Source organism: Mastomys coucha, unplaced genomic scaffold, assembly GCF_008632895.1.
Source record: "Mastomys coucha isolate ucsf_1 unplaced genomic scaffold, UCSF_Mcou_1 pScaffold9, whole genome shotgun sequence".
Taxonomy (NCBI): Eukaryota; Metazoa; Chordata; class Mammalia; order Rodentia; family Muridae; genus Mastomys; species Mastomys coucha.
The window spans coordinates 61,706,652-61,728,690 of record NW_022196915.1 but is presented as its reverse complement, the minus strand read 5'-3'; the positions used below and the strand labels follow the sequence as shown (position 1 = coordinate 61,728,690).

Below are 22,039 nucleotides of genomic sequence, written 5' to 3'. Positions count from 1 at the left end.
GAGCATCAGGAAGGTTGAGAACACTGCTCCAGCACTGACCCTCAATGTGACAAGATCTAGAATCTCCAAGAGACACAACTCTGGACTTTCTAAGCTGGATAGCTGAAGTAGGAAAGTCCACCCTATGGATGAGAGTCCTGAACCGAATACCAAGAAAAAAGGGAACTGAGCCCAGCCTGATGTTCTTGGCCTGCTGGCTGTGAGTGCAAAGGACCAACTCTGCTCCTGCCATGATGCACATGGTACCCTCAAACTCTAAGCCAAAATAGCCTCTCCTGACAGGCGTTTTGTCACAGCAACAGAAAAGAAACCAACAAACCATGTATTCAGCGATTCTGTTCCCTGGGATAAAACCAAGAAAAATGAAGTCATGCTAACCAAAACCTTGTACATGAATCTTCTCACTCACATTATGAGGGAAAAGTGGGAAGAACCCAAATATCCATCAATGACAAGTGAAAAAAGAGAATACAGAATGCTAATGGAATATTCTTTGAAAAAAAAAGACAAAAGAATAATCTTCCATAAACATTAAAAACTAAGGAAGCTACTCATGAGAGATAACACTTTATAGGATCCATTTAAAGAAGCATAAAGTGTAGACAATTTATAAAGCAAGAAGTGATTTCATGACTGCCTAGGGCTCGTGGTCAGTGGGCAACAGGAGTGACTGATAGAAGAGACGGAGTTTCTTTCTAGAGGGGTGGAAACTGACCAGGGATAGCTTCACAACTGTAGTCTATATTTAGACACTCATGAGTCCCAGGAACACACAGAACCTTTTAAATTCAGCCTAAGCTCTGCTGGGCATTCTAAGTACACAGAAGAACAGTATCTCAGGGAATTCCTGCCTCTCAAATTATTTACTCATACAGGATATTGTCATGTCTAATTTAAGATTTACTGCATATTAATCATGCAACTTAACATTTAAAATGGAGTTTATGAAATAAGTGACTACTGAATCTGAAGTAGGTTTTATAAATTTGATGCCTACCCTAACAGGTGAGGATGCCTCCTCTGTGTTCCGTTTCTGGGATTCAGAATCCACATCCTGACGCTTATTCTTCATTCTCTCTCTGAGATCACCTGTAGGTCTTTCTGGTGACCTGTAATACAAAACAAGACAACAAAAATCTGTATTTTTATGCTTTATAAGAATAATATAAATAACTTCCATAAAGACATATAATTTTTCTGTCTTTGGTACCAAAACTTCTGAAAAATGTTTCAGCTTATTAAACAGTAATATTTTAAAATATGAGAAATATTTACAAGTTTCTCCTAGTGCCAATCAAGATGTATGTTAACTTCCATTGTGTGATAAGTACTGGTAATATGAAAAAGGGACAATGAATGTACTGAAGAAAAGAGTATGTAAATAGCAGTTTGAGTTACTTCCTCCTGTTCACCACCTAAATATAGGAGACATATTATAGATGAAGGATAGTAAGAGAAATTATAAAGCAGCAAAATTATTTCAGAGATAATAGTATTCCCATCCACAGATATGTATGTAGTTGGATATACTATCAACTAAAAATTACTTCATGCACCTTAAAAATGACAGCCAACAGTCATCAAGATGGCACAGTGGGTAAAACTGATTGTCAGTCATACCTGAAGGAGAGAACAGACTCCCAAAAGCTGTCTTCTGACTTTCACATTCAAACGTGGAGTGTCTGTATGAATGCACATGCGCACGCACATACACACACACACACACACACACACACACACACACACTTAAAATTATCCAATCACTAACTTCCAAATTCAGCTTTCCAACTATTGATGCAGTCAAAGCACTCAGCACACACAATTTCAGGACTACATAAATTCTTTGTTTACCAATTAAATTATTTCTGTAAAAAACATTATGCATGTTAACTTTAAAAATTATTACAAAATCATCATAGGAGGTAAAGGGAATACTAAAACGATCTTCATTGTGCAAATTAAGTTTAGCCAAGTTTCTATCAAAGGAAAAATGATGTTCTGCAGAAGAAATGTTTTCTTAAATTTTTTAAATTATTTGTTTGCTTTATGTATATGGGTATTATTTTCTGCATGACTGTGCATCATGTACATGACTGGTGCCTGAAGCCAGAAAATAACATTGGATTCCCCCAGGACTGGAGTTACAGATGATTGTTAGCTACCATGTGGGTGCTGGGAACTAAACCCAGGTCTTCTAGAAAAGCCGTCAGGGATCTTAACCACTGGCCTATCACTCCTGCCCCTAAATGCATTTATATTAACACAGTACCCTAAGAGGTTTAGCAAGTAGATTTTATAACAAAGCTTGTATAAGATATGAATTTAAAATGCCTATAGAAAATTACAATTAAACCTTATTCAAATTTTACTGCATTAAGAGCGAATAAACATTTACTAAAAGTAAATCTCACAGCTCTGAGTTCTGCCTAAGCAGCAATTTAATACACAACTGGGGCTGTGTCAGGTAGGGAGCTTTTTAGGACTGTTCTTCCCCAGACTCAGTCTCTCCACAGGTGTTCACTGATGTGAATATACACATTGAAAAATGGATCTACTACCAAAGCATGTAAACACATACACCCTAAAGCTAAAGTTTTATTAATCTTAACAGTAACAACCAAAAGATCTTACTTATGACTTAAAAAGACTATCCCAAAACAGAAAATCTGACCAAATACATGGTTTTATTTCATATTTTTACACTAAACTGCAAAAGTTGGTTTTTAATACTATAGAAAGTATTTGAGTTCTCAGTTTACCTTCTGTAGTTGCTGCTGTAACCTTTGCCACGAGGTGAAGGGCCATGTATGAACCTACATGTGTTTCCATAGAGGCAGCTGCCAGTCTTCAGCCAGTTACGGCACTGTGTCTATGAGGCAAATATTACTATGTAAATGTCTGGAGAAAAGATGGTACCAGGGCAAAATCAAATCAGAGTGACCCAAATGCCAGCTAAGTATATGCTACTCCAATAATAATAATAATAATAATAATAATAATAATAATAATAATACCACCATAAGGGAATGGAAAACCACAGGAAGGTGTGTATGTTTTTAGGCAAAGAGTAGTTCCTGGAATGGGGTATTAATATGATCAAAATACATTGTATATGTTGAACATATAAAAATATTACATAATAAGAACTTCGCAAATCTTAACCCCTCCTTTAATTTCCTTTTATAAAATAAAATTTGCTAAGCCAAACCCATGACAAAACACATTTTCCTTTATAATAGCAATCAGTACTTCAATAATAGTATTTTAAATATTTCTCCCGGTACGCAGGATTGAGGCTAGGGCCTCTTCATACATGCTAGGTAAGGGCTCTGCCACTGCTCCACACTCCTAGTTCCTTCCAGTAAGTGCCCTGAAGCCACAGTAGCAACAACTCACCTCTGTTGTGCTTCCAGTGCTGGGTCCAAGCCTCTCAAATACACTAGGTCTTCGGGATGTACTCTCAGATATGGTCTTGGTGTTTTCCACTGTGACCTTTCTCCTAATTTTTGACATTTTGAACTACTTCAACCAAAAAAGAAAGAGTTAAAACTGTAAAATCTTTCGATTTTACATACCTGAGCCTAAAACTCCAAACAGACAAAGCTATAAGTAAAACTTAAAATGGAGATATTTTTTCCCTTGAGGCAGATGTGGGGTTAGGGGTAGGAGAGAAAGATACTGAAAGAAGACACCAATAAACAAAGATGGTGCCTGCCTTCAACAAGTCTGCAACAACTCTGGAACCTACTGGTTGACCTGTACCTCCTTTGCACTGGACATTCAACTTCAAATGTTACTTAAACACTTAAAAGTGTTGTAAAATTCAATAGGCTTGTCCTTTAGGAGAACACTGCTTGCCTAACAACTGGTTAACTACAAAAGATATGTAAGTCAAAGAACATGGGGAATAGGCAGGTGAAATCCTAACTGAAGGGAGAGCCAGCTCTTGATACAGAAGTACTGTTTTAAATGGGTATGGAATTGTCTGAGTCCATGTGCTGCTACATGTCAGTAATCCCTGTCCTCAGGAAGCTGAGGCAGGAGGATCTCTAATTCATAGCCTAATCATGTCTGGAAGAAAATCAAAAGTAAAACAAAGCAAAACAAAACAGTATAGAAGGAAAGTGGGCATTACTTAAAAATTCTTTGCTACAGAGGTCCTAGAAAGGCAATCTGATTAAAAATATGAATTTTTCAGTAATCCTGAAACAAAAACTGTCCAAGGTATTTCTATAATCTAACACGCTGATGAAAGTCATAGGTGCTAAAGGTATTGAAAAAAATCAAATGGCAACAGTATATAAATACTAAACAACGCATTAAAAACTAGAGCTATAATCAGAAAACTAATCTAAGTATTTAATTGAAAGTGAAAATTCAGGTGATAGCACATATTAGAAAACAAATTTCAGACCAAGAAATAACTAACTGGTACTAATTTACTTAAGGAAAAAAACTCCTGTGGGCAAAAGCAAAGGAGCTAACTACATGACACTTTATATCACCTAATTGTCAAGTGATTTGAAAGAGCCCTGGCAGCTTTAAAAAAAAAAAAAAAGTAAGTTGTATTTGGTATACAACTAATCATGTGTGCATGTGTGCCTGTGTGTGTTTGAGTCAAGGTCTCATGTATCCCACTTTGGCCTCAAATTCAATACACAGCAAAGGATGATCTTGAGCCTCCTATCTTCTGCCTCCATTGACTTCTGCAGTTCCAGAGTCCATTGAACACAGGTCTCCACTAAGCTACATTCCCAGCATCAGAACGTGTCTTTATAAAGATCACAGACGATCTTTAATATTTCAAAATAAATATATATTACTGGACAGGAAATCACATCAGTACCAGCTGAGTGTGTGGTAGGGCATGCCTGTAAACCTGGCACTCAGAAGACTAAGGCAAGAGGACTGTAAATTCAGGACAGCCTGGATTACATAGTGAGTTCAACATCAGCCTGAGATTAATAGTATATAACCCTGTTTTGAAAACAACAACAACAAAAAGAAAACAGATAAAATATCCTGGAATATAAAAGTAAAGCCAAAAATTCAATAGTATTATAAAAATATTTCACTTAATTAGGTAATTTAGATCACATTCTGATACATTCAAAAGTTAGAAAAAAGTTTGACAAGTGAAAAAAGATAGCAAATCACGGTGGATTTAACTGGGAAGTTTATATATTATATTAATAACTCTTTAACATAAAATGTAACCATTCTTTTAATACAATAGAAGTTGGGAAATAACTCTGAATTAGATATCTTAAACAGTATAGAATATCACATACATGAGCAAAATCAGCTGTACAAGCCATTCTCCAAGAGAGTAAATGAGCCAAATATAAATTAACATCAGTATAATATATATCTTTAATTTCTCTCAAACTCATCCTCAGCCCAAATATAAATGTGCAGAGGAAGACACAGCAGCCCATATATCTAGTTGATTATGGAACAGAACATGAAAGAACTGAAAAATTAGAGAAGTGGTGCAGAAAAAGACCTAGAAAACAAAAGCTTTGATTAACTGAGACAAACACCTAGAAATGGACAATTTCTATCTATGTAGAAGGCAGTAAGAAGTAAATGTATGTTAGCTGAGCCTGCTGGTGCACACCCTTATTCCTAGCCCTTGGGAGAGACAGGCCAGCAGCTCTAAGGCCAGCCTGGTCTGCAGAGTGAGTTCTAGAACAGTCAGGGCTACACAGAGAGACCTTGTCATGTAAAACCAAACCAACCAACCAAACAAACAAACAACAACAACAACAAAAAAACCAACAAAAAACTACACACACACACACACTCAAAACTGGAAAGGTTTGAAGGTAAAAATGTATCTTAAAGTTCCACTAAAATATATCAATCAATATATAAGTACACATCATGATCCTCAAACATTTAACAAAACTACTAAAACTGAACAGATTCTAAGTTCCCCTATGAACTAGCTATTCAGAACCTAAAAAGAATGCAAATCTTTTCCCTCTTATGCAGATGGTCTCATCTTACAATACTGCCTCCAGAAAACTAACTTTACATTTTCCCCTCCACAATTACGACCAGTGAAAATAGGTTAGTTCTCTCAGTATTCCTATCCTTGATGTGACTAACAAACTCCACCAGTGCAACAAGCTATTTGTGATGCTGTTCTTGTTTGTCAACTTGACTATATCTGGAATTAAGTAAAACTCAAGGGGCTGGGTATACCAGTCCTAAATTTTCTTTGATTGAATTTTATAAGTGGGAAGGCCTATCCTAAATCCAGATGTTTTGAGGTAGGAAGATCTACCTTAAATCTGGATCACATCTTCTTGTGACAGCTTATATAAAGGACAAAAAGGAAGCGTATGTTCTTTGCCTGCCGGTTCTCACTCTTGCTTCTCCTACTTCCTCAGGATTCTGATGTATACTGAAGACCAGCTGAGACATGCAGCCTTGTGCACTGAATGACCACTGAATTCTTGGACTTTCCACTGGACAGCCATTGTTGGACAACCTGGACTACAACCTAAATTCTATCCATTGTTACTCTATAGCAATAGTTCTCAACTCCAAGAGGGGTTGCATATCAGATAGCCAGCATAACAGACATTTACACTATGATTCATAATGGTAGCAAAATTATAGTTATGAAGTGCAACAAAAGAATCTTATGATTGGGTGGTCACTTTATTAAAGGGCCACAGCATTAGGAAGGTTAAGAAGCACTACTCTAGAGAATCCCGACTAAAACACTATCTATTCCTATAACTGAAGTACTGATCACCTGCCATCTCCTTCCTTGGGCTTCTAAAGGACCCCAGTTTGCCTTGCTCTCCTACATCTTTACCACTGTCATTCCATTTAGACATCACTGCTCTCCTCCCTGACCTCCTGCTGCAGTGCACTGCTTCCCAGCTTCTCTCCGATCCTGGATGCCTAGAGCCCACTGGAATGTTACACCAAGTGAAGGAAGACCTACAGATCCCAACTCCTAAGCCACACCCAGTCTTATACACTCTTACCAGTGAAAAGCTACTTCCCATACAAACACTGCTTTTACATATGGCATGAAGAATGACTCAAGATTCACCTGAAGGAGCTGCAGATTTGGCTTGGCAGTTAAAAGCCCTTGTTGCTCTTGTAAAGGACCATCATTCAACTCCAACACCCACATGATAGCTCACAACCAACCATAACTCCAGTTCCAGGGGATCCAACACCCTCTTGTGGCCTCCTCAGGCACCAGGCACACATGTGGTACACATATATACATCCAGACAAAACACTCATATACATTAAACAAAAATAAAGTAAACAAGTTGTAAATTTTTTTTAAAAAAGCTCACCTATAGGGTGATTGATTTTCCAACTACTACTCAGCCTTCCAAATCAAGGGGAAATACAATGAAATAAAAGATGTATCCTTTTGCTTTAGAATCATGCAGTGCTGGATTTTGCCCTACAATTACACTATATTTTATTAACAGGTCTAGATTAGAGAGAGAACTATAACATCAGGCACAAAAGGTAAAATTAAGAATTAAAGACATCCATCTAGAATGAATCTTCCTGCTTCAGCTTCTTAGATTCTGGAACAATGGTTCTGGAATGAGCACTTCTGATCATTTGCTAAGGTTTAGATGAATGCTTCTCCCCCTTTAAAGACTGTTAGTAAAACCTTGGTCCTCAGGGTGGTAGTAGCAGGAGGTACTGTGGATCTTTTAAGAGGTAAGGCATAATAGGAAATCCTTGCATCATGAGGCAAAGGGATGCTTTCAAAAGAGGTTGTAAAACTAATCTCTTCGTCTCTCTCTCTCTCAGACTCCATTTTGTGGCTTGTGTCACCCACCCAAGACCCCAAAGCAATGGATCCAACCTTGGACATAAATTTCTTTTCTTCCTATGTATCCTGTATAAGGAATTTCATTTCAGTTATACTGTTGATTAATACATCATCAACCTAAGAACTTCTACTAGCAATCCGCAATATGACATTATCCTCAACATTAGTAATCGCACAGTGATAATTTTGCACAAATAAATGCTTTCTGTTTGCACAGAAGACAATATAATTTAAAATCTCATTTGTTGGAAAATAAATATATAATCTGCAATACACCAAAAAGAAATTCTGTCTCATATATTAAATCATGTAACTCAAAACCATGTAATCAACTGATGTTTTAAAAGCTCAAAAATTTCCATCCTAAATGCTTGGTTCACAAAGAAAGATGAATACTACAGAAGAGTAAAGTTTAAATTTTATTAAAGGACAAAAACCATTAATGAGACAGTTAAGAGTATTTCAAAGTGGAAGAGAAATTATCAGACACAAAGAACCAGAATTGTAGATGCTAATGTCTTTCCAATCAGAGACCAGTAAACCAACCACTTATAGTAAACGGACTCTTGCCTGAAGATGTTCCTCCATTTGGTATTCAAATTATTCTTTGGTTAAGGCTATCACCACCTATTTCATCCATCTTTCTCAAATACAAGAGTTATCAAAACCAAATGACTATGCAGTTTTTTTCCTTTATCTATTCTCTTTTGGAGTGTAATAAATATTTGGAACTTTCATCATCTCCTTTCAATTAAAAACAAAGGAAGAAATTCAAATTCAGGGGCACTAATGCTGAGCCATTTTTAAGAGAAAATGTATCTCAAGTATAAGAACTGTTCCCCTCTTCAGGGAACAATATACTCTGAGTTGCACACCATAAACCTGGCTGAGAAAGCAGCATGACCGAGGTGGCTCTTCTTGAATAAGTAGTTACTTTCAAGGCCTGTTAAATTTTTGTTAATAAAAAAACATGCTAATTGTGAACTCCCTTATCCTAAATGTTTAAAGCCAGATATATTATGGATTCAAATCCTGTTAAGTTAAATATGTGTGTATATATATATGTATATATATGATATAATACATACTATATACATGTAATACATATATATAATATATATATGGTATCTTGAGAAGATGACCAAGGTTTAAATTCAAAATTTATGCTTAATACAATATAAATTAACACTAATGACTTAATAAAATGTAATGATATATAAGTTATACTGTGCTTTAGTATTTTAAATTTACATCACAGACATTAAACTGAGTTAAGTGTGAACATCTCCAATATAGATATTAATCAGGCCCAATCCTGATGAGCTTCTAAGATCAGGTGTGTTCAGGGTGGTATGGCCTTCCGAGAACAGAGAATATACTCAAAATAGTGTTCACTCCAAATCACCAGTAAACAGAAAGCAAATAGAGAAGCTGTATCCCTGGATTGAAAATATCCAAAAGAAAAACAAAAACAAAAAACAACACAAAACAAGAACCCCAAAAAACAAAACTACACTGAATGTGTACAAACCTTATTTACATTATTTCTAAACAATTTAGCATAAAAGTACTTAGGTAGGATTTACATCATATTATGTATTAGAAGTATAGAGATGATTGAAGGCATATAAGGTGGGCATGTTCAAAGACTACATCATTTTCTAGAAAGAATTTGAGTTTCTGCACATTTGCATATCTGAGTCACCCCCTATGGGTAGATATCAACTACATCCTACCAGACGCTCACGCTGAAACTCAAGTTTCAGGGCACAACCGTTTGCATACAAATTGCGACATGCCTACATCAACTGGCTAAGTCTCCAGATGAAACTGTCATCTGATATAATCTAACTAAGAAGTTGGAAGTTATTTGAAAATTTATACGTTTGTGTTGCAAAATATTGTTGTTTGGGTTCTAAAGCTAGTAATGTTAAATATTGCATAGCAAAATTAAACATATAGGCAGAACCGCATAGTCATCTGGACTAACTAAGCAAACACATCACAGACTTTTAAACCCTTAAATGCCAAACTTAAGGTTCCAACCTTTTCAAATTACTTCTTTAAAAATTCACAAACCAGGAGAGACTATGCACACCCATAACTCTCAAAGTTCAAATTATCTGAAGATTCCTAAGAAAACTAATTAACTTAAAATACTGCCTTTCACAAACAAGATACTACCAATATCATCCACGTATTTTCAACTCTGAATACTTTTCCAGCCACGTAAATGTTAACCTGCTTAGAAAGTGATACTGTCAGATACACCTTCTCCTTTCGTTCCACCTTCCCGTTGCCTGAGAATATAAAGATTAAATAGTACTTCCTACACTCCCAATAGTATTTACCACAGCCGGGAAATAAGCAAGACCCGGAACAATCAAAAGTAAGACTCTTCTTTCTTCAATATATCTGGAATACTTGAAGAAGGTAACTCTAAATCCAAGAACACACTGCTGCACCCTTTCACCACACACAAATGCGACCACCACACCAGGGTACCCGAGTCCGCCTGCTACCTGACACAAACTCCAGAATCACAACTAGAACAACAGACAGATCTAACCCTGAGAGCCACTGCACAGTTAAGAGTGGGATGCTCAAATTGCGTTCAGAATCGCAAGTAGCACAAGCCAAGCCGAGAGAGGATGAAGGCCACAGCGCAGGACTCCCATCTGAGCCCGGTCCAACGCCTCTTCCCATCAGCACCCCGAACGCTTACCTCTTCTCCAAGCACCCTTAAGTAAGCGCAGCCTTCAGGATGTCCCTGACGCCTCAGCTCCGGCTGTCCCCGCGCCCGGCCCCGGGAGGACGGCGAAGAGGACGTGCACGCGCGGCTTCCAGGGGCCAGCCCTCCTTAAGCGGGCGGATGCCGGGAACAGGGAGCAGCGGAGCCGCCCGTATCTTCGCCAAGCTCCAGAGACCTCCGGACGCGAGAAGAGACGCACAGTGGCCGCTGCAGAGCAACGCGCTAAAACCGCAACTCCACTAGGCCTCTATATAGGCAGCATCTAAAAGCCGACGGAAGTCGCGAGTTTGCCCTACTCCTCCGCAGGTCAGACAGCTTCCGGCTCCCAGATTAGTCGTCACGGGTAAGCCCCGCCCCGGACACGCCCCCTCCGCTCCCCGCGTCACGAGGGCGTGCAGAGTGTGCTCCTGCCGTCTTCGGTTTACTGAGGTCTGGGGAATCAGGGAGTCAGCGTGAGAGAACTGAGATTCTCAATTGACTGAGGTTCTCGCTTTAACTGTTTTTCCATTGCATAGGGTGCTACTCTGTTACGGCAGAAACCACCAGCCTGGCGTGCTTCTGAGTTGCAGAATTTGACCATCGCCCAATCCCCGCCTGGGCCTGTCGCGGGAGCAAAAGTTGTGCACCGATTGCGTTTTCAAGAACACGGGCAGAGAGAGACTGATTGAAATTTTGGAGTGCGAATCCTTGAGATGCTTCAGAGTGCCTTTGCTTTTACTATCTGGATCCAATGATCTCCGTAAATTTAGTGTAAACGTTGCTTAAGAGGAGCTGGAGAGATGGCTCTAGCCTTTAAAAGCGGTTGCTGCTAACTTTCAGAGGCCAGGTTTGGGTCCCAGCACCCGACTGCTAACCACCTTCTGTAACCTTCAGTAAGAGCAGTTCCCGCTTTCTTTTGGCCTCGGATGGGGTCCAGCATAAACCTGGTCCAGCTTAAACTCACGCCCCACCACACACACACAATACATCTTAAAACTGCTTAAGATAGCTGTTCATCATAAATCAAGGGGCGGTGGGGGTGGGACCAGTAGCTAACCTCTTAGAATAAAATAAAATAAAAAGGTTAAAATACACGGAGGCTATTGTCACTCTTTAGCTCAAAGTACTGTGCTTTTTATTCTTCAAGGAAACTGATTAAACTTAGAAGCTAGTGCAACAATTTAGTGTTGCTGAAATCAGTAAAATAAAAATAATGAGAACAGAGGTAAGGGCATTAACTGTTCCTGATGACATGCCAAGCTATTTTAGAGACTGCCGCCAAAGCTTCTGCACAAGTGGGTTTGATGTATCTCTCAGGCAGCAAGAATCCGTATCTGCCTGTATCTCGAAGTTCAATCGTAAACGAATATTTGATGCCCAAATCATAGATCCAATCATCAGAACCTCCAGGAGCTAGATCTAAAAGAGACAAAGATTATTTCAAAATATATTTATTTCATATCAATTAACATTTTATTCTATTGTAGAAATGAAAATAGTTTTCCTCTAGTTGTTACCTAGATTTCTTATTCGAATGTTGTCATCAAAAAGAAGCCATGGTAAGAAAGAAAACAAATGTTGCCCAGAACTCAACAATAATCTGATTAAGGAGTGATAATTGCCAATAACATTTTAGTGCATTTTACAGTGCATGCATTTTCTGTCTTAATTCTGTTACATTTTAAGAAGTAATTATTGTAACATTTCCAAATGTATATCATTACTGTGTTTGAATATACATAGTTTTTAATCATTTTAAGGGATTGCATTGTAAAAGTATATATGATTGATTCAATAATTTTGTTGATAAATAACTTAGTTTCTTTAGAATGAGCACCATTGCTCATAAATCAATGCTTAGTACTTCAGAATATTTTCTAGAGTTATAATTACTTGACTAAAGTGATGTACCTCTAACAGTTACCACACTCGTCACCAAGTACTATTGAAAAGAATGAAACCACCAGGCAGTGGTGGAGCACGCCTTTAATTCCAGCCCTTGGGAGGCAGAGGCAGGTGGATTTCTGAGTTCAAGGCCAGCCTGGTCTACAGAGTGAGTTCCGGGACAGCTAGGGCTACATAGAGAAACCCTGTCTTGAAAAACCAAAAAAGAAAAAAAAAAAGAATGAAAACTGTTCCTCCCAGCAGAGTGTCAGCATGCCCACTGGCAGCTTCTGCATCATGGGCAAGAACCTTTCATCCTGGCAATTTTCTGGGTATCATAATAAGAAAAAGAAGCAATTGTCTTTTATTTAGATTTTGTTATCAATGAATTGCATATGTTTATATATTCATTTTTATATTTTTTTCTATCATCTGATCACTTTGCTATATGGTTAATTTCATATATTGTTTATACGAACTGCATTAATGTCATTAAATCTGTGTAAAGTGTGAAGTTTTTCTCACTCAAATTTTAAGCTTATGGCAGGGTTTTTGTGCTTTAATATTTAATCAATTTGGCATTTATTTTAGTGAAAAAATGTATTAGTAATTCAATTCAGTTTTTATTCTTAGTGGCCTGTCAGTTTTTCCAGGGCTTATAATTATGGTGTGAAAGTCTCCTTTATGACATACCAGGTCTCCTTATATATTTGAATATTTTTCTGTGCCTGTTATTCCCATCCAATGATCTGCCTCTTCCAGGCTCAGTTTCATACTATCCTAATTATCCTTATGTTTATAACATGCTTTGCTAGCTCAGTGGGATAAAATGTCTCTTATTAGCCTTATTTTACAAATTCTTCTACCATATCTATGCTTCCAAGCACGGCTGTGTTCATAAGAGTGCATCAAATATACAAATCAATTTACAGAATGTTCACTATTGTTTCCCTGCCACAAAGCATGCAGGCTTCCTTCAAAATTAGTTAAGTGTCATGGGATTGTGTCAACTACACAAATCAATTTAGGAAAAATTTAATAGTGTTTTCCTACCCAAAACATACAGACTTCTCCTGTTATTTGACTTTAAGTATGTTTTAGGATTTCCTTGTAGTTGCCACATATATGTTGTGTATCTATGTATACACATACATACACACATTTAACAACTCAAGTGTAGCCCAGGCTGACTTCAAACTCTCCATGTAATCCAGGATGTCCCTGAACTCTTGGTCCTCTTGCTTCCATGTCTTGAGTGCTGGGATTATAGATGGTATACAGAATTTCTAATATTTTTAAGATATCGATCAATAGTGGATGCATTCAGTCATCCATAAATATTTCTGATAATTAGATCAACAAACCCCTAACATTTATAGTTCCAGCTTTTATCCTGTGAGAACACACACACACACACACTAAGTGAATGAGTGTGTGGAAATTTCCTATGTCAATGAGGCAGCCATGGGCCAGCAACACCAAAGATATTGGCCCAATCTGATAGAAAACTCCAGGAAGGATTGAAGACAAAAGAAGAAAGAGAGCTTGGATATGCTCTAATGGATATGCTAATAACGCATTTGATATTTACAGGGGTATTGAAACAAAGTGACTGTTGTTATAGCCTTGGGTCAGTCATATTTATTGAGACCCTGGGCTTTCTCCACGGTGCCTCAAGATCTTTTTCATGCCTTTATTCAACATATTACACTATCATCTGGCAGCTACTTAATAGTTCTCCAAGGAATTCCACTTACAGAGAGGCACCTTGCCATACCACTTTAGCCACATAGCTTCTCTCAGCTACAATCATTCTCAACCCTGTAGGTCCCTTTTATTTTCTTTAGATCAGTGAGTGAAGCTGTATTTCATTTCAACATTTGTTTGCTTTAGAAATTGGCAAGGCTTTATTATTTTTTTTCCGAAAAAAGATAGGCTAAGAAATAGTTTATGTTTGTGAGCCATCTGGTCCCTGTTGCAATTATCTTGGCTGTCATGAAAGCTGCCATAGATAATATGCAAATTAACAAGCATGACTGTGTTCCAATAAAACTATTCACGGAAACAAATATGAATTTTCATATAATTTTGATGTGTCAAAATTTAATTATTTTCATAGGTTTTTTTTTTTTCAAACTTAAAAAAAAAAAAATAGGAAAACCACTCTTGGTTCAAAGGCTATGAAGATGTGTAGTGACCTGGGCTGTAGTCAATGAACTGTAGTTTGCTGACGTTTGTTTCCATGCTTGGTTTCTGTTTTTATCCCATTAGTGTAAAGCAATTTCCTCCTACATAAAACAGTTCCAGCTTCCCTGAGCCATCGCCCATGCTGGGATGAGCCTTGGTGATGCGCCTGCCTTTGAGTCATTTCTCCTACTATAAGTAGCCCCTCACCCATATTCCTGTCAGTAACCCCCAAACTCTCTGGTTGACCAAACTGGACAGAGGCATTATCCTTCCTTCCATCTGCTGTCAGCTTCCCTATCTGAAGTGACATCTATTTTCATCTCCCCAGGAATTGTTTCAGGTGTTGACCCCATGCTTTGGCTTCAGGAGAACAGTATCAGGGTCTGCCAGCCTTCGAGGGAGTTTCTCAGGAAGCTTCTCTCAGTAGAAATAGATTGAAAACAGTTGGTGAGTTTGCTACAACCAAGCTCTCACTATGCACCAGGAAACAGGCTGTCACTAAAAAGCATTCAAGGCAAATGGCATCTTCTAGATTTATATATCACACAGTAGCTGTAGGCACCTTATTCACACTTTGGCCTTGTATCTCCATTTCCTCTTTTTTTAATTAGTATGCTCAATAAGTATATAACTCCCACTCTATAGAGATAAGTTTCATCTCTTAAATACCACCTTGGATTCTTCTTTTGTTGCTGCGTCTGTGTGTGTGTGTGTGTGTGTGTGAGTGTGTGTGTAGTATATCTAATTAAGCATACACAACTGCATATAGAGGCCAAAGGAGGACACTGGATGCCTGCTCTATCACTCTTCACCTTATTCACTTGAGACTGGGTTGTTTAGGACACTAGAGCTAGGCTGGCAGCCAGAACATCCAGCAAACTTCCTGCCCTCCTCTCTACCCGCCTACCCCTGAATAGTGTTGATATCTGTTTTTGTTCCTTTGCTGGTTTTAAACAGGGATCCTAGGGATTCTAACTCATGCCCAGCCCAGTGCGTTTATCAGTCATCAGGACTTTGTTCTGCACTGTCACTGGTTAAGTTATGCTTCTGATTCTAATCATTATGATGACTTCACATACGACCCTGTGGTGTGGAAGATGAGAACTACACAAGAAACCAAACAGATGCCACTGCTGTGCCTCATGGTCTAAGCTCCCACGAAGAAACATTGCCCTGAAGAAACATTGTCAAAGGTCATGGGGGTCAGCCCCTAGCACTGCAGAGAGAATGCAGGGGTGGAATATGAGGGGAAGTGGAGCAGGAGTAAGGGGAAAAAGGAGGAGCGTGGAAAGGCATTTTAATTCAGAACATGGCTGCTCTGGCAAGGGATCACATCTAATGATGTGTGTGATCTGGCTGGAGTACAGACATGACGCTAATCCCAGGAGATCTGAGTTCAAGACCAGCCTGTTACAGACCAAGTTCCAGGTTAAAAAAAAAAAAAATGCTTAGGTTCATGCTTGGTTGTACATACCATTAATCCCAAACAATGAAGGGAATGTTAGTTTGTAGAAGGAAGCACCCATGTTTGTAAGTGATGTCTAATTGAGGGGCAAAGTGATGAATCAGAGAAAGATTTGACAGAATAGGATATGCCCAACTCTCACAAGAAGACAGAGGAAAGAGAAGCTACTTCCGGGAGAGACAGACAGTACAGTACAGGAATACAGTAGAGTTCATGGAGAACAATAGAGTAGAGTTGAGAGGGAGAGTGGAGCGGCAGCGAGAGGGAGAAGGAGGCAGTTTTACCGGGAGAGTTTTACAGAGACAGATTGAAGAGAGAGCAAGCTAGACACAGGTAGACACAATGAGCAAGAGAATGAGAAGGAGCCAGAAGATTAGAAAAGATTGAAAGAGTTTAGTTCATGGTCAAACAGAGTAATTCAGAGGCTGAGAGAAAAGCCATGTTGAATAAGTCATCTGGGAGAAGAGTTTGAGCCAGAATGGCTGAGTTGAACCAGCCACCCAGAGCTCAAAAAGAACTAGAAGGGTGAGCATATTCAGCAGTAAATCTCCGAGGCTGAAAACATTCTAGGCCTAGATTAAATTGTATGGGGGCCAGAAGCTTCCAGGGCTAGGCCTAGGTCAGCAGATGGAATCAGTAGACTCCAAGATGGCGATTACATCAGGAGAATAAAAGTTACTGTTGCAGAAATACTTACATAAACTTTCTGAGCCACTGCCATGTGTGTACCTGGTGTTTTTATTAATACTTTCAATCGCTCGAACTGCTTCACTGGCCACTAGAGACTAGAAGAAATGGGATAAAGATGTTGGCCAATTTTCAGCTTTAAAACAGGACAGTTTGAACTTCCTAAACAAACATAAGCACATTAATTGAATGCAAGTCTATATGTAAAAAGCCTGGATTTATTCAAAAAGTAAATTTAAAAGATATTAACTAAAAAAGAATTACAATTTTTCAGCTTATGGCAATCACAACTGAGTGGCTTTAAAAACTGAACTCTGCCAATACTTTGAATGTTTTCACTAATTTGCATTTAAAAACCTCACAGCATTTCAGGAATTAATTTATTATGTAAAATGAGTTAGATATTTATAACACTGGGCACTATTCCATTCCTAGACAAAGTTATCACCATACTTTAAACTTCACTTCTTTAAAGAGCACACATGATCTCACTGTATGCACAGTTTGCTTCTTATAAACTCCATTATTTGTTCATGTATATTTGTCCAATAACTATCAAAGACTTATCAAGTGAGGGGCTACGCCCTGATATGGATCCATTATAGGTTATCCCAACTCTTGGAAATGTTTTCTGAAGTTCCCACTTAACAACTTACCTTCTCTAAAATTGGAGCTAGCTTACCACTAACAGTTGCTTGAGCACGCAGAAGGTTATCTGTGGTTATTGCGTTATGATAGTGGGGGGGGTTGTACATAAAAATTTTAGTTTTAGGAGCCAGGGGCATGGTTCTATGGGTAAGTCAAGGTGTTTGCTACCCAGCTTGATTACCTGCGCTTAATCCCTGGGATCCACATAGCAGAAGGAAAGAACCAACTTCTGAAAGTTGTCCTTTGATCTCCATAAGCTATGACATGTACACTTGAGCACACGCACTGAATAAATCGTTAAAAAATAAAGTTTGGAAGGTAGGAGGAGACTGGAGAGATGGGTTAGCAGTTTAGAGCACTGGCTGATCTTCCAGAGGAGCTAGGTTCAATTCCCAGGACCCACATGGTGGCTCACAACTGTCTGTAACTTCAGCCCTAGAGGATCCAAATGCTCTTTTCTGGCTGCCCCAAGCACTACATGCATGTAGTACCTGGACATGCATGCAGGCAAAATACTCATACACACAAAATAAAATGAAAAACAATTCAATGGAACTTGGTTATCTGTATGAATGGGTATTCAAACATCTTCCCAAGCTGATCTCATCTACTTGCCTGTGCCCCCGCCAAGACCCCCGAGCATGTTCCTGTGGGAAACACCATTTCCACTGCACGGCAGGTCCTCTCTTACCTATAGAAACCTCTCTGTGCCTGGTTGCAATCGTGTCTGCCCCTTGACATCAACAAACGTCTGTGATGCTTGTCTCCTTACACCTTGGTGAACAGTACATTGTATCCCTTACTTTCTTGGCTTTCCAGGCAGCAGTGACTTCTGTGGTGTTTCTGTAGCAATGAGGCTGCATCATGCATGAGTACAGCTGTCTGTGTTGCTCACTAGGGATCATCTCTCTAATCATACAGAATTATGTATCTCTCTAATCATATGGAATCATGCTTTAATTGCAGGGATAGTTAATGCTTCTTTGAATGTGGACAGGACACAGAGTTTTACCCACAATAAGTAGCTGTCCTGACAGCAACCACCAATAAGGTAAAAACCAGATCAATTCTATATCTAAATTGTGGTAAATATCCTTTTATCTCGTTATACACAGTATTCATAAATAAACTAGTAAATAAAAATAAATAATAAAATGATGAATATTTCTTGAAAATATCTCCTTTGAGAATTAAAAAAGCATAAATGTCAATATGTTTTTATTTTAAACAAGTTATTTTCAGAAAATATGTATTTGTCATGAATAATTTCCAGCCAACCTAATATGGCGATGCTTTACTCTGTTAAGAGAGGCAGGGAACAAAGATGGAGCAGTAAGTACAATCCACTAAACAGGGATCTGCCCTTGCCAATGCCAGGGCATTTCCACTGTCGCCAAAGCACCTGGGACAAGGGTTTAACTAATTCTGAGTATAACCCAGCAGTTCTCAAGAGGTGACCCCTTCGGGGGAAGTCACATATCAGACATCCTGCATATCAGATATTTACATTACAATTCATAAAAGCAGCAGAATTTACATTTATGAAATAGCAATGAAATAATTTTATGGTTGGGGGGTCACCACAACACGAAGAACTGTATTAAAGGGTCACAGCATTAGGAGGGTTGAGGAACCACTGGGATAACCCATTGAGAGTCCTTCATCCTTTATACCTATCAATCCAAACAGAACATCTGGGACCAAAAAGCAGTAAGATGACAGCAGACTGTGTGGGGCTTCTTTGAATGTCCTGTATTGTCCACTACAATTCAAACAGGTTTGTCTCATTGCAGATGCTGATGGCTCTTTGCTTAGCCCTTGGAGCTAAAAAGGGGCACTGAATAAATAGTTCCCACTGCTGGCACCCTTATGAGTTAGCCAGAGGCAAGCTGTCCTAGAAAGTCAGTGACCATGCTGTAACCCTACCATTCTCAGCCCCCAGTCCTTGCTCAGATCACATGAGCTAAAAGCACCCTCCTGGCTTCAAAACAGTTCCTGGCTTGAGTTAGAGTGTAGAGAAAACCACCTGCTTATTATTGTCCCCTAAAGGGATAAGCTGTCCTATTTTTTTTATTCTTGGATAGAATATTGTTTAATTTAAAATTGTTTAATTTTAATTATACAAAAATAATAAGTAGCACTTACCAGTTCCTCGTGGTCCTTGCTTTTGCTTCTGTTATAGGAATAGGGAAACAGTATTTGTTGGGAGTATGAGTGCATACTGATGTAAGCTTTAATGTGGTTGATATTTCTTCTCAGGAAGTCAGCCACTGCCTTCACCTCTGGCTCAGACTCAGGATAAAGTCCACAGTAGGTTTCAGAGCAAGAGAAACTTGAGGCACCTTTCTCTGTAGTAAAATTGTTAATAGGGCATTATTATGAGATATGTGTCCCTCTGTGCTTTGTGAGTTCCCTTAGAGCTACTGTGCAACAAATTCAGAAAGATGGGTAAGGGGAGGTTCTGTAAGGGACATATTTCTTTATGTCCAGTAAGTGTTGTCTGTGTTACTTTGCTAAGGTCATCCATCCTAGGAGGGCTTCCTTACAGCCTGGGGCAGCTCTCTTGGATCCTAAAAACACAACCAGAAAGGTCTAAGGTGTGACTTGTTGCCAAACTTTTGATTAAATGGGGACAGATAAACTGAATTTCCTTAGGCACTGTAAATGATTTTATTTCTGGTTTTAGCAGTTTAAAAATCACCATAGTTTATTTAAAACAAAAAAAGAGCCCTCAACAGCAAGCGATACTATGGAAATAAGTCTCTGGATCTGTCTTACAGTTAGAAACATGAGTTTTAATGATATACAATGTGGCCACGACGATTGGTACCAGAGTAAGCTTTATTAATTAGCTTGAGAGGTCATAATATGCATCCTATTCTTAGAATAGACAATATCTGGAATTAACTAAAACCCTAGGGACTGGGTACACCTGTGACAGATTTTCCTTAATTGATTTAAAGTGGAATGTATATATACATATGTGTGTATATGTATACTGTATGTGTATGTGCATATGTATGTATATGATGTATAAGCTATAGATGTAGTAGATGCAGATGATGTAGATGATGCATACTATGTATACAAAGTATATATATATTTATATGATGTATATGTATGTATACAATGTATGTAAAGTATGCACAGTATACAAATATGTGTATGTATATGTATTTTTCACTCTATCAGTTCTGTTCCTCCAAAGAGCCCTGACTAATATACCTACCTTTCAGCATTTCTCCTTTGTTCCTAATTCACAGGAGTGAAGTTCAGAGAGCCACATTTTACCTAAGCACTGTGTACATATTTTCAATATGACAGATGATTAACACTCATTGTATAATTTAAGGGGTTTGTTTGTAGCATGCTATATAATCCGGTCTGACCTTGAACCCTCTCATCTGCCTGCCTCAGCCCTAGAGTGCTGGAATTACAGATGTTTATTACTATCATTCCTGGCCCATAGCTATTTCTTAACCATAGCATTATGAACTATAAATTTGGGTGCAATGGGAAGAAAGGGCAAATTTACATCTTCCTCTCTGAGAGCAGATTGTTCCTATGATCCAAGTCTATACTCACTGAAACCTCATCTCATTCAAACCCAAGGATGATAAGTTCTCACTGTGCATGTTTTTATATAATTTTTAATATTTTTATTATTTCTTAATGTTTTATATTATTCATGAAAATGAATTTGTTAAGAAAAGCAACATTTGAACACAATAAAAAATATTTTCCAACACCACAAAAATAAACATTTGCCTATACAATTGAAAATGAAAAGTGGGTCCCCCCACCCTAGTCTTAGTTATCCTGATGATAAACATGTCGTGTTATGGCAGATCTCTGAGTTTCTTGGTATTCCGAGGGTTTTTTTTTTTTTTTTTTTTTTTTTTTTTTTTTAATTTGGGAAGAAGAAGAGACCTTTAAAACCTGTTCCTTGTTGAGTCCTCGGCCTTAAGTGGACCATCTGTATTAACTCCTGCAGGGGATGGGAAATATTGTGGAAGAGGCAGAAGAAAGAATGGAAGAGCTAAAGGACAGTGCAGAGAGCTTGGGAACACTGTCTTCTGCACGCAACACAGCTGTCGCACCCAGAACTCACAACAAAGATGGTTATGTGCACACACCTGCACAAGATCAAACCAGTAAATGCTTACCACACCAGTGTTTAGAAGCAAAGTTCCTGTTCAGGTCTGTGCCCACACAGCGGTTGTCCTTGTGGACAGAGCGGTTCTTTCTCCACATTCGATTCTAAAAGAACCAGACGGGGGAAGGTTATCTAGCACCCTGCTGGAGCATCCTGTCTCTGTCACAGTCCTCTTACACAGCCCCATCTCCAGCCAGATCCCTGTCATACTCACTCCAACTGTTAGCCTGAGCCTAGCAAAGGAATGATATCTTGTAGTGACATTTTTGAGAATTCTGGGACTTTGGTTAAGGATGTGCCTTTATTTCAATCCCAGATGTGGGGATGTGAGGCTGCTTCAGACTGTCCGAAGCAGGTGACTATGATTTGCCTTGTGCTCTAGCAGAGGCATAGTTTTGCCAGTTGCAGAGAGTTTCTGCAATTGTGTGGCACTGGGAATTCTGGGAACTTTTC

The 22,039-nt window shown here is 38.6% G+C and overlaps 2 protein-coding genes and 1 long non-coding RNA gene across 8 annotated transcripts in view; 1 reads left to right on the top strand and 2 right to left on the bottom strand.

Annotated features, from left to right (window-relative positions):
- Zc3h13 (zinc finger CCCH-type containing 13) overlaps positions 1-10,895 on the bottom strand; it is a 64,165-nt gene extending 53,270 nt beyond the window's left edge. For 3 of the 6 annotated variants that reach the window (XM_031360830.1, XM_031360832.1, XM_031360834.1), the window contains exons 1-4: positions 10,554-10,895; positions 3,397-3,522; positions 2,760-2,869; positions 998-1,109 (exon numbers count right to left, since the gene is read on the bottom strand). In XM_031360830.1, coding sequence (XP_031216690.1) covers positions 998-1,109; positions 2,760-2,869; positions 3,397-3,513 — 339 coding nt within the window. In that variant the 5' untranslated portion in view covers positions 3,514-3,522; positions 10,554-10,895. The remainder of the gene's footprint in view (positions 1-997; positions 1,110-2,759; positions 2,870-3,396; positions 3,523-10,553) is intronic. The other 3 variants (XM_031360831.1, XM_031360833.1, XM_031360836.1) reach the window with 2 other exon arrangements.
- Positions 10,896-10,963: 68 nt separating this feature from the next.
- LOC116084083 lies at positions 10,964-11,651 on the top strand. The gene is made up of 2 exons (XR_004116035.1): positions 10,964-11,009; positions 11,096-11,651. It is a non-coding gene; the product is annotated as an uncharacterized LOC116084083 (long non-coding RNA).
- Positions 11,652-11,665: 14 nt separating this feature from the next.
- Positions 11,666-22,039, bottom strand: part of Cpb2 (carboxypeptidase B2) — a 37,867-nt gene continuing 27,493 nt past the window's right edge. Inside the window, exons 8-11 of the mRNA XM_031360837.1 lie at positions 21,597-21,690; positions 19,576-19,778; positions 16,793-16,880; positions 11,666-11,978 (exon numbers count right to left, since the gene is read on the bottom strand). Coding sequence (XP_031216697.1) covers positions 11,794-11,978; positions 16,793-16,880; positions 19,576-19,778; positions 21,597-21,690 — 570 coding nt within the window. The 3' untranslated portion in view covers positions 11,666-11,793. The remainder of the gene's footprint in view (positions 11,979-16,792; positions 16,881-19,575; positions 19,779-21,596; positions 21,691-22,039) is intronic.